Here is a 13,694-nt window from a genome sequence, read left to right as displayed (position 1 = left end):
CAATAACTGAGGCCACAGTCAACTTAATAGCACTGCTCAGCTCCTAAAGCAATCCTGAGCCCGCCCACCCACTTAGGATTCTCTCCTCAAATAAATCCTAGGTCTTATAACTGACTGAAACCATCGCTAGTCAGTCAAAAAAGAGCTGAACACAAGTCGCTCTGGGGAGGTCAAACCCTCACCTCCACATCTCATAAAGAAAGTGTAGTCCCTTACACAGAATGTAGTGGGAGTACCACACCTCAATCAGTTATCTCTTCCAATGAAATTCTGTAGCTATGCCATTAGAATTACTTTTCTAAGAAACTAAATGAAAAATGCTAGAAGATATTTTTAATCTCAACATTAAAATACAGATAACTGGGGGAAAGAGATGTTAAAAGTGTGTATAACTTTTAAGTAATAAATTTAAGCAATGTATCTGCTAGATACATATATTTAAGGAATGGATTTGAGTTGAAGACACAGAAACAGAATACCATACTCATTCTTTTACCAGAGTTGTGTTATATTTTGAGCACCTATTATATATATATCCCAGGCATTGTGTAAGAAAACTGCAGGCCATGCAATAGTGCCACAGATGTAGTATGTGGGATAGAAGGTGGAAAGGAAAACAGGTAAGGAAGCAACGTGGAGAGAAGATGTTCACTATGGGAAAGGTATGAGCCTGTCTATATGCTGAGAAGGAAAAGCCCATGGCAAGAGACAGAAGACACAGGTGACAAGAGGAAGAGCTGAAAAATAAAAGATCCTACGAAGGAAAGAGATAAGGGCAGCTCACTTGGAGCCCTGGCCTGGATGGGACTACTGAAGTAGACAGAAAGGCACCCAAACAAACCCAAGTGTGTAACTTTGTACAAGCTAAAGGCAATGATAACTCTGGCTCTATAGTCTCTACAAAGATTAAGGGTACAGTGTCAGCTGGCAAAGGTGGTGAGTGAGTGGCAGCCTGCCTCTGATAGAGGCTAGCGATGAGGGCATTCTAAGTTAAAAAGAAACTCAAAGGGCATTTTGGAGAAAAGTGAGAAATAAAATTTGGTTGGGACACTGGTTCATTCCCAGGTAAAACTGAAAAGGCAGAAAAGAGCTATTGTAGATAGCATTAACTACAGACACAAAGCACAATAAAATAAGGTGTATCCTTTATTTAGCCTGAATATATCCAAAATATCATTACATTAAAAGCAAACTTCTAAAACAGATACATATTTTGTAAAAATGCATATATTAAATCAATTACAAAATTTCCTACATATGGTTTATACACAATAGCAGATAAAATGTAGACTAATATATGACATGTGCTTTGTTTAGGGAGCTAATCTTTTCCCTTAATTAAGTCCAACCAAGCTAAAGGCACAGCATTTTTCATAGTCTCAATATACCACAATGTCCCTGACAACCAAAATAGCAAAACTTTCTGTCAAATACATAACTTTCTATGAATATAGTTGACTTTATCATGAAAGATTTAAAAAAATAAATCCAAAAGGAAATAGCTTCTAGTGACACTGCTCATTTAGGTAAATGCTTACCTGAACCCACGTGGCCTGTATATTTGACAAGGCATTTTCCTGTCTCTATGCTCCATAGCAAAGCTGTGTGATCTGCAAGATCAAAATAAAAGTGTCATAGCCATCATCAATTTTACAATCTTTTTTGTTAAAAAAAAAAAAACATAAGATACACAAAAATGACTCTACTACTCCAGAATATTCTATGGATCTTAAAAAAAAAAAGTTCCAAGAAGACTGGAAAGGTTGTGACTTGTTTAAAGCCATAGAGTTGGTAAATGAACAATCATGGACTCAATTTCCTGATCTACACTGACTGCACACAGTTTCATTAGTTTTCCTTTTCTTTACATAGCTGATAAGAACCCAGGGCCGTGTGCATGCTAAGCAAGCTCTCTAACACTGAGAACCATTTCCAGTCCTATGTGGTTTCATTATTTTATGGAGATATTGAAATTTTTCAAAATATCTTTCAATATTAAAATTCAAACAGCATCTAAGTCTAGTTAGTTTATTTGACACACACAAAAAATATTCCTTTGGGTCTTTTATCTTAGATGCATTAAGAGTGGGGGAAAATTTTTAAGAAAAATCTGATAAATGCCAATTCTCCAAATAAAATTTCAGAAATATTAGTATCTTTTCAAGTTTTATTTGTAATTTCGAAAGCAACCTGAAGTGCTCATGTATAACATCGTTTCAAATAAGAGAACTTTTCTTCACTGATATAACAAGTATATCATGTTCTATTTTACCTTTAAAAAGTAAAGTCAGAGAAATGCAAATCAAAACTACTCTAAGATATCATCTCACTCCAGTCAGAATGGCAGCTATTATGAAGACAAACAACAATAAGTGTTGGCGAGAATGTAGGGAAAAAGGTACACTCATACACTGCTGGTAGGACTGCAAATTCGTACCGCCAATATGGAAAGAAATATGGAGATTCCTTGGAAATCTGGGAATGGAACCACCATTTGACCCAGCTATCCCTCTCCCCAGACTATACCCAAAGGACTTAAAAACAGCATACTACAGGGACACACAGCACAATTCACAATAGCTAAACTGTGGAGCCAACCTAGATGTCCTAGTGGATGAGTGGATAAAAAAAAAAAATGTGGCATATATACACAATGGAATTTTACTCAGCATTAAAAGAGAATAAAATCATGGCATTTGCAGGTAAATGGATGGCGTTGGAGAAGATAATGCTGAGTAAGGTTAGCCAATCCCAAAAAAACAAATGCCAAATGTTTTCTCTGATATAAGGAGGCTGACTCATAGTGGAGTAGGGAGGGGGAGCATGGGAGGATTAGATGAATTCTAGATAGGGAAGAGGGGTGGGAGGAAAAGGGAGGGGGGGCAGGGGATTAGCAAGGACGGTGGAATGTGATGGACATCATTATCCAAAGTACATATATGAAGACACAAATTGGGTGTCCACCTACTTTATATACAAAGAGTTATGAAAAACTGTGGTATATATGTGTAATAAGAATTATAGCGCAAAAAAAAGTACACGTATAAAGGCATGAATTGGTGAGAACATACTCTATACACAAAGATATGAAAAATTGTACTCTATGTGTAATAAGAATTGTAATGCACTCAATAAATCTAAAAAATCAATAAAACTAAAAAAAAAAGTAAAGTCTAGTGAGTATTAAATTCTCACATGCTGGAAAATCATTTTCAAAAAACTGAGTACCATTTTAAATTTTGGCAATTTTTATCTGAAGGGCTACTATGTTATACCTATACCACCTTAGCTTTCCATAACGTCTCTTGCTATAGTGAGAAGAAAGAAGTCTCTCTCTAACACCCTACCCCCATGATTCATGCAGGCAAACCCTGAGTGGAGACTGGTGTCTCCACTGCCAGCTAAGCTCCCTAAATAATGTGCAATTCCCTGAGCTCTACTTCACTAGTGAAAAAAAAAGAAATGTCAAATCTATCTACAAATCAGAAATATATCTGGCTATGAATAACAGGAACAAAGTCAACCAAAAAATACCTAACATTTTTAAAATACCCCACTTATGTAGCAGCCATAAGTGAATATTGATTCTTTAACATGACTAAGTTAAATTCAAGTATTTCCTTCCTCAGAAATTCAAGTCCACCATTGGCTGTCATCCTACCCATTGAACACAAAAAGGCCACTGATCCCAGACAGTCACCTACCTCAGTCAATTTGCAAGCAAAGTCACATCTCGATAAGCCAAATGGATCAGGGTGCAACTCACCAGCAGAGGCGGTCCCAAGCACCACTGGCTGTGTCCTTGCAACACTGACATCCCAGATACCATCCCTGTGGCCGATATACTCCTTTACAAGCTGGCAGACAGCCCTTGATGTGGTAGTCTTAAAGCTGGAGACAATCTAAAATTAAGAGGGGAAAGAGCATTTTTAAACATTTACTGAAGTGAATTTTTCTAAGTTACAAAGGAAAAACAAAAATAATCTCTTGAAAAAAAGCATAAATCACTTAATCACATATTGTAAACACTAAAGGAACACAATAAAAGCATGGACAGAACTGAAACGCCTTGCATAGTAAGTCAGGCTTGTTCAGCTGGGTATCACAGAGAAGGAAGACTTCCCCACTTCACTGGAGTCAGGTAAGTAATTCTTACTACAGAAAAAGGCATAGGTAGGCATTTTAAGTCACTCTTCCACAAATATGAAACATCAGACAAAATTTCCAAATTATTTAAAAAAAAAACAAAGAGCTAGCTAGCCAACCAGACATGAAAAAGGAAGACTACCCGAACCATTAATATTATTGTGCTTCATGAAAATCTTTCAATTTTTTTTCTGTTTTTGATCATTTACACCAATCATATTTTATCAGAAGGGAAAAAGAGCCCGTGCTGGGAGAGGAACAAAAGACGACACTTTTAACAGATGAGCAGGTTTGTTTTAAACTGTTTATTGAGCACTTGCTCAAAGCCAGGCACTGCACTAGATGGAGGAACAGAGCTGAACAACACATGGACTCCTGGCCTTTTGGAAGCGCACAGTCTAATGGGAGTCAAACATGAAAACAATACAGACAATGAGGTACACACATAGGAAGATATTATTTCATATAATGATATACAACAAACAATTCTCGTTTCCTCTTATAGGAAAAATAAAATGAGTGAGGAAGAAACTAAAAAAGATGTCTTTGAAATTTGGTTTTTAAAGTGCTCTTAGATAAAAGAAAACCTTCTTAGCTTTTAAATAAATCAGAATATTGTAGATTATTCAGAATAATGAAACCATAAAACCAAGTGAAAGTCAAACATTGATGGCATCATACAACTTCAACACTAGTTTAGCAAAGCCCTAAAAATTGTGTTTGAATTTACTCTTAAATAAACACAAAAATGCACAATCCATTGTTACGTCAATTCAGGTATGTGCCATTCAAAGTATTTCCCTGATACAGTGAAAGACTAAAGCAAAATACTTGAGGAAGAATCCGACATTTTTACCAATAATACACAGATTCCGTCTCAGTTAGTTTAAATTTGACAGATAATATAAAAGGACTTGCTTAACTTCATTTCTTTCTGAAGGTGTTACCTATTCAATCCAGCAAAATGATCTCTCCACAATTTAACAAAGTGTTTTTGCTTACATAAAATGTTCTTTAAATACCAAATATCACAATATTTTAGTAGAGAGTGAAGTTAAAGACCACATACAACTTTCCCCATAGTAACTTGTAGTAAATTTCATTTTCCAACTCTCTCACCATTTCTAATATAAATAACAGTATTATAAGAAACCACATTTTTCACTTATCCCCTTCCTACAGTAAGAACAGAGGGGTTATCACTACCACCATGAGAGTTCAACTATATTCTTAATGTTGTAAGCACAAGATAATGTGCTGTTTATGAATATTGTAACATCATCTCATGTGTATCTTTCCAAAATGCCCACTATATTTTGACCATCTATTAACTTTAACTCTTTCTTTAAAACATTGACTTAGTCACAATCAAAAAGAGGCAACAAAACAGACTGAATTACTTAGAAGAAACATTCAAACTTTACAGTAAAGCAGCAGAATAGCAACTAAATGATGCTTAGGCCTATTATCCTAAATCATTTCAACTAAGATGCAATCTAAAGCACTTCTGAAAAAATCAGAAAGGGTTTGGGTTTTTTTTTTTTTTTTTTTTTTTTTATTTCTACAATGAAAGATACTTTATAAAAATATTGGTTAACAATTTCACAAGTTTCTTTAAAGTAGTTTGCAGGTTAGACTATCTTACCTCCCTCCCAATGTAGCATTAGAAATACACCATTAGCCACCCAGGAAGGGGAAAAACCTCTTCTGGGTTTACTTAATACACTTGTGTTCCCACTATCTCACCAAACATGCTACTTGCCTTTCATGGCTCTGAGTCAGAAGGAAGGAAAGTAATGAATCTAGATTGTAGCATTTTTCTTGTTGCATTCATGCTTAGCTTTAATACCAAGAATCCATGCTGTAGTACAAATCAGAATATATTCTGTTACCAAATTATTTCTTCAATTTTCAGATAATGTTATTTCTTAAGATGAGTACACACAGTGTGCAAATGCTATTAAAAATCATTAGTATGTTTCTTATAAATTCATATGAATTTCTAGTCCTAAAATGACTAAGTCTCTAAATATCTCCAATATATTTTTTAAAGCAGAGTATTATTGTACATATCCTTACCTTTGTCCAAACCTTATTTTGTATTGCTCATGGTAAAGGATAATTTTTTATGATTATTTCTTCCTCTACTTCAGAAACAATCAGAAAGTTTTAGAATTCTAAGATTGCACATTTTATATATACAACTGTTAAGCCCCAGAATAAGCAAAGTCATTCAAGATAATGCAACAAGAGATCAAATGAGGAAAAACATAATTTCACACTTTATTTTGAAAAAAAGGTTAAATTTATTAAAAATTTCAAAACAATGAGGGCTAGATAATAAGACCCCCCAAAAAAAAAACAAAAATTAGCAACTTACATTCTAGGTGCTATCAAAGCAAAGAGTAGAAAATGTCAGCAACACTATCTCTTTTAAACAATAATTACCAAAAACTTCTAAATAAGAATAATAGAAACACTGATTTTTCCCTATTCATTATAAGTAATGTCACTGTAGATGTCATGCCATATAACTTTAAGTTCAGAGAACAAATTGGAAAAATAAAAAGCTAACAGTAATTAACTATGCAATCATAGCAGATTTCAACTTTTCCCCTCAGGGTTAGCCAAAGGAATGTACATTCACCATGAGTAGGCAATTTATCTTACACACTCAAAATACTCGCAACTAGAGATGCACACAAATATACCTCAAAACATTGCTTCATCATAGACAGTGACTTCCAAACAATTAAATCCTTACCATTTCAACATCAGCACAAAATACTTTAAAAGCTAAATTCCCTGAACTTATGCCCTTTATTTGCCTCAGAGACAGACCTTTACTTCCTCATCTTTCTCATACAAGATTTTTTAAAAGATAATGATAACTTTAGCCCAAACATAATTTTAATTATATCTATTTATTTGCTTTCTCCAACTCAGAGCCTTTATGTCAAGCCAATTAAAAACAGAAAATATATTTTTCCTCTACAGACAATATATTTACTAATATATAACATATTGATCTCAGTAAATACTAGAGTTACTCAGTGTCTATGTGTCTACTTTCTTTAGTCTCTTAACATGATATTCTTTTAAAGATTAAGTTTTCCTAGAAACCAGACATTTATCTTTTTCTATTACACATTTCTAATTGGAAAATATGCAATTTAAAGTACACATCTGCACACCTTAAACACCACATGACTGGTTCGAGAGCCAGAGCCCTGCATACCTTGCTGGTTGAAGCCTTGTAAGTGGTCTTTAGTTTCTGAGAAAGCTGACTGGTACTGTGACTGGCTGTAGAGACAGAGAATCAACAATCAAATACAATCAAACCACCCAAGGACCACAGCATTGCAAAGTGGATCTTTGTCTTACACAGAAAGAAAGTGAAAGCAGAAGGGCCTGTTTGCCCACGATAACATGGATCTCAAAGAGGAGATGGAACAAGGACCCAAGCACCCTGGTTTATTCATCTAGACCACACCTGAATTATATATTTTTCTAAAGTTTTGCTGAGAGCAAAAAAGAAAGTGAGTTAGTATCCTTCACTAAATTCCAAATTTACTTGGTAAATGATCTGTAAGAGAATACTTCAGAGGAGCATTCACCTTACCTTTTGTTTTGAGCTGGCCCTTACTCAGTTCTGCTCCATCAATCGCTTGTCCTTCAGCAGCTAAACGTTCATTAAGAGTATCAATTTCTCTCCGCACTAAGAATGAAAAAAAATTTTTCAAAAATGTAAAATTTTTTATGCTTAAATGTTCACCACTTCTAAAACTTGTACACATAAAAGACAGAAATAATACTAAAAAAGCAAGATCACAAATTTCCAATAACTCAAGACATCATTCCAGATACCAGTCCAAAAATAAAAACTCAGGCAGGTGTGGTGGTAGACACCTTAATTCCAGCAACTGGGGAGGCTGAGGCAGAAGGATCACAAGTTCAAGGTCAGTCTCAGCAACTTAGCAAGTCCCTAAGCAACTTAGTGAGAGACCCTGTCTCAAAAAATAAAAAAGACTGGGAATTTGCTCAGTGGTTAAGCATCCCTGTTCAATCCCTGGTACCAAAAACAAAATAAAATAAAATAAATCTCTTACACTCTTGCTACCCCATGAAGACACAACTCTTAAGGGTCTCCCAGCAGAGTACCTGCATTTCAACATTGTTTTTTAACATAATTCCTTTGTGCTTTATTCTGTATACTTAAAAATATTATTATGATACTGTCTGAAATTTATTGAAATAGTCTACCTGAAGACACAGCAAATGAGGAAAAAAACACAATTAACAATATGTAATTAATGGTGTATAACACCACATAATCTCCAAGTAACAATCACATATAAGAAATATTAAAGTTCCTGAAGAACTAGGAATTACAGAATAATGGGGTGTTAGGACATTTAAAAGGCAGGACTCCAGGAATAAAGAACAGGATAAGCAAAGAAAAAAGAAAGAAATATGGATCCTCAAGAGCAGACCTGCATGACCACACTTTTATTCATACTGGGGAGCACAGAAGAGACTGGGCCAGGGAAGCAACAAGTTTAAGGACACAAAGCTACTGATGTGATACACCTGGTCCACATCTCAATAACCTACATCCTTGCCACAACACAATGCAGCCTCCTAGGACTCTATGAGGAAACTGGTAAGGTCAAAACTAAGCTAAGGGCTGAAGGCTCTATACCACACCCTATCGGAACAACTTAAACTTTATCTTAAGGATAGTAAGGAGCCACCAAAACTAGAAGTGCTACACAATGCAAACTCAAAGTGCCTTTCAGTTTCAGTAATTTGTAATCAATCATATAGTTTGTTTTATGGTTTGGGGAGTGAACCCATGGCCTTGTGCATGCTAGGCAAGCACTATAACACTGAGCTACCCAGTCCCTTTTTCTATTTTATTTTGAGACAGGGTCTCACTAAGTTGCCCAGGCTGGCCTTGAACTTGCGCTCCTCTGCCTCAGCCTCCCATAGCTAGGATTATAGCAGGTGTCACCATGCCCAGCATAATCCTATAGTTTCCTGAACAAACTACATGAATTTATAAAATACATAAGGCCTTAGATCACAATGGAAACTCATTAATTTGAGTTGAGTGCTAAAACTCTATCTAAAAATCAGACAAACAAAAAAAAAAACTCTTAGAATTAAGATGCCGTACGTGGCACCTACTTGGAATCACTTTTCCTCAACAAATTTTCAACATGAATTTTAAAAAAAGAAAAATCCAGTATTAAAACATTATATATTTTCCAACAGCAAAGTCTGAGTGACACAGGATTATATTCTCACTACTTATCTAATCAGTTATTTAGTTATAAAGTGAACAACAGTTTAATAATACAAATGCAGCGTGTTAATATTTCATTTTTGGAATCAACTTGTAGATAAACATGAAAGAATGAATAATAGTTATACTGGCATAATAAAAATTTATAAACATAAACTCTATGAAGTTTAGTTCCTAACATTTCATAATGAAACATTATTGCAATCAGCCTTCACTGTGCAGATCTAAAACTAGAAGTAAATTACATATGTTTACAGAAATAATCACAGAAGAATTAAAAGTGAAAAATGCAAAACACAGTTTCCTTTAAAAAGTTCAATAAGGTCAAGGAAAATGGCAGATATCTTTTTTCTCCTTTTATTGATATTTTGTAAGTATATGTAGACATTACTTCCAAACTAAAAATGAAAAAATAAAGTCAAGCTAATTAAAAATTTATGTTTAATAGGTTAGGTACTATATGCATTTTAGGAAATTTATAAATGATGGTATAGTAAAAACATGCATCAAAGTCATCTCAATTTACAGTATACTTGGTGAGGAAAAATAAAATGCATTTATTTCTTATGAAATTTCAACTTAGATTGATAGATATAGTAGGCTGAAAAACGGGCCAGAGGGCTCAATTTGAACACATCTTTATGAATGGAGGACATGCAGAAGGCTGGGTCAGACAGACAACAAGAGATTCCATCACTAAGGGAGGGAGGAGGTCCTGTGAGCCAAGTAGTATGGCAAGGGAACTGAATCCTGTCACATACCAACAAATAGGAAATATTCATCCCTAGAGCCTCCAGAAGGGAACACAGCTCTGCCAAGACCTTGACATTAGTGAGAATCATGTCAAACCTATATGACTCTAAGATAATAAATTTTATTTATTTTAAGCCACTGTTTGTTACAGTAAAATTGAAAATTAATACAGTGATGAACACCTATCCACAAATTTTACTCTCAAGATTTCTACACACAGGTACAAAGTTATAAAAGTGTATTAAGGGGCTGGGATTGTAGCTCGGTGGTAGAGCACTTGCCTAGCACATGCGAGGTACTGAGTTCAATCCTCAGCAACACATAAAAATAAATGACTAAAATAAAGGTGGGGTGGGGTTGTGGCTCAGCAGTAGAGCGCTAACCTAGCACGTGAGAGGTGCTGGGTTCAATCTTCAGCACCACATAAAAATAAATAAAATAAAGGTATTGTGTCCAACTACAACTAAAAAGAATAAAATAAAAATTTTTAAAAAAGTATTATGTCCATCTACACTAGAAAAATATATTTTTAAAAGTGTATTAAGAGATACTCACATTCTAAGTTTTCAATATAAAGGTTTTCAAATTCTCTTTCTATTTGACCAAACAGTTCCAGAAGTGTGGTGCGAACTGAGGAAGGTAGTTTAGAATCCTGTAGAAGAGAAAGATTTTAAAATAAATGAATGAATGAATGTGAAACTCTAATACCAAGTACCAACATACTTTTTTCAAAGTAAATATCTTTTATCCTAAACTCTTATTTTATATAATATTGAATTCTATTTCTTATACATAACATGTTTACAAATTTTAAAGTGTTGCTCAGTGGTAGTGTGCATGTTTAGCATGCACAAGGCACCATTCAATCCCCAGCAACAAAAAAATAAAAAAAGCTTCAAATTTCCACAGAGAAAACGATAATCAAATTGTATAAATGGCTATATAGGGTAATATGAGATTTAAAAACAATTGCTTCTTCAAAATAACGTAATTTTTCTTTTACAAGATAAAAGCCTACCTATTCAAAAATCTTCCAAATTTGTAGAGAAGGCAATACCCATAGGTGAAATTATATTACAAATAGCCTTTAAGCTCTATCATATGCTATTATCAATGTATTTTAATACGTGCTTTATCATCTCATTAACATCCATTGTACTTCAAGCAAAATCAACTAGGTATGTCCTATAACTACTTAATTCCTAAAGGACTGTTACGAAGAGGGAAAAAAGGAAAATCTCACCTATAAGAGCAAAATGTCTATTAGTTAAGTGAAAACATTAACTTTTAAGTTCCCAGTTGGGCCACATTCTTCATGCCTTTGCATATCTTCTCTCACAACTCCAGTCTCTGTCTAAAAGTCAAGGGAAGGCAATGGGAAGAAGCAACATCTCAGCTGAATTTTAAGTAGGGTCAAATGAGTGAGCAGCATCGTAGACACCAAGTTAAGTATACAAAGCATTTACTTTTCCTGAACATTGCTAATAAGTAGAAAATTGTTGGATATCGTCTACACTCTAGTCTCCAGGGTAGAGCCTACAAGGGTCCTCCACTCACCCCAGCATTCAAGACTAATTCCCCTCCAAAAATTCTCAAGAAATATTTCTAAAATAATGTCCCAATATTTAACCGCTATCAGTGTGATTTTCCAAGAAACTTCTCAAATTTATGTATAGCACAGATTTTAGCAAATACATCAGTTATAAATTTTTACAAAAGATATGCTGTTTAATAAAATTCCTTCTTGGGTTAACTTTTTGTTTGGTTTTGTTTTGTACCACGGATTGAACCCAAAGGCACTTAAACACTAAGCCACATCCCCAGTCCTTTTTTATACTTTTATTAAGAGACAGGGTCGCACTGAATTGCTTAGCCTAAGTTGCTGCGGCTGGCTCTGAACTCAAAATTCTCCTGCCTGAGCCTCTAATTACTCTGCTGGGATTATGGACATGTACCAACGTGTCTGGCTCAGGTTAACACTTTAGGAAGATAAATTTTAGAGAAAATGATAACATTTTAGCAATATGAGTTTTGTATTAATCACATATTTCTCATATAAATTTTGTAAAACAACTTAAAAATATTTACATGTAAAGCCACTAATTTAAAATTTGAATCTGGCAGAACTGGTAATCTCAACATCCCTCTAAAATGTAGATAAAGAACATGAAAAAAACTTAAAAATTACAATGGAAATGTAAACTAAGCCAAAGAGGAAATCCCAATAGCCACAAAATACAAAACATGAGCTTGTACTGAGCTGAGAAGTGCATTTAATATTTATTTGACCTGCCTCAAGGCCTCTGTGTATTCCACTCACTTCCTCTGCTGGAACAGTCTCTCCTCCCAAATGTTACCTTAGAGAAGCCATTCTGACTCCCATTCAAGGCCATATCTATTTTACATACACCAATTTCTATTCACCTATACCCATAATGTTTTAAAACTTTTATTATGCACAATTTCCTTGAATATCAAATACCTCTTAATATAAAAGCAATTGGTAGAGAAAACAAGGCTGAGATGCATTTTGGTAAACAAATCATTAACCCCATTTTATCAGTTCTCCTTTTTTGTGCCATTTAATATCACAATCCCTGAAATAGGTGTTCAACTTTTGGCCCCAACTGAGAAAATTCAAGACAGGAAAGCTACTATGATTAAGTAAAGCTTTTAAATGAATTTGCACTTTATCATATCAACACTGACATACACCTGAAAAAGTAGTACAGATATGCAAAAAGTAGCTCTTCAAGCCACGGGCAATGTGGCATACAGGTGGGTAAAGACAGAGACTCAGCAGACCTCTGTAATGACGAGACTCCCACAGATTAGAAAGCACACAAATCACTGCCTTCTAAAATACTTCTGATTTACAAATCTAATATGTAGAAAATAAAACCTAATGTCTCATTCAGACTAATCTTCACTTTTTTTTTTTATTCTGCTCTCCTACAACTGAAAGGGCATTATTACATAAGTTGCCTAGACAGTGGTTACACCTACAATTCAATTTACTGGCAATCAACAGCTCTATGTTCTAATCATTCTACTTTTACCTACCATGCCTACTGCATGCACCAAACACATCACTCTCTACCCTCCTGCTGCAAAAGGAAAGTAGAACACCTTACACTGGCCACTAACAGAACATGCTGGTTGGTCCCACTCCAAATTACTGGCACTTATTCAACAAATAAGTAGTGTCCAGGTGAGAGACACAAAGAAGGCTATAGAGCAATAGAGGACTAAGTTGTTCAGAATTCTGAATTATCTTCATAAGCGTTACTGTGATATGCAATTATCTCCTTGTATTACATCACAATGAAAGACAAGAACACAAGAAGGCCAGGAAAAGAACGCATTTATATTTACCCTGTGTGGAAAGTAACTAGAATATACCAGCAAGAAGTTGCAGAATTCTCACCGCTAAAAGTGTAAGTAAACCAAAAAAAAAAATTTTTTTTAATTTTTCAAAATTTAAAAA

The 13,694-nt window shown here is 34.6% G+C and overlaps 1 protein-coding gene across 5 annotated transcripts in view; it reads right to left on the bottom strand.

Moving 5' to 3' along the window:
• Wdr37 (WD repeat domain 37) overlaps nucleotides 1-13,694 on the bottom strand; it is a 71,901-nt gene that overhangs the window by 40,317 nt on the left and 17,890 nt on the right. For all 5 annotated transcript variants that reach the window (XM_015495141.2, XM_015495143.2, XM_048812602.1 and 2 more), the window contains 5 exons: nucleotides 10,763-10,859; nucleotides 7,769-7,864; nucleotides 7,385-7,449; nucleotides 3,767-3,902; nucleotides 1,539-1,610 (listed from right to left, as the gene is read on the bottom strand). In XM_015495141.2, the coding sequence (XP_015350627.1) occupies nucleotides 1,539-1,610; nucleotides 3,767-3,902; nucleotides 7,385-7,449; nucleotides 7,769-7,864; nucleotides 10,763-10,859 (466 nt within the window). The remainder of the gene's footprint in view (nucleotides 1-1,538; nucleotides 1,611-3,766; nucleotides 3,903-7,384; nucleotides 7,450-7,768; nucleotides 7,865-10,762; nucleotides 10,860-13,694) is intronic.

This window comes from Marmota marmota, unplaced genomic scaffold (genome assembly GCF_001458135.2).
Source record: "Marmota marmota marmota unplaced genomic scaffold, marMar, whole genome shotgun sequence".
Lineage (NCBI taxonomy): Eukaryota > Metazoa > Chordata > Mammalia > Rodentia > Sciuridae > Marmota > Marmota marmota.
This window is presented reverse-complemented; position numbering and strand designations above follow the sequence as displayed.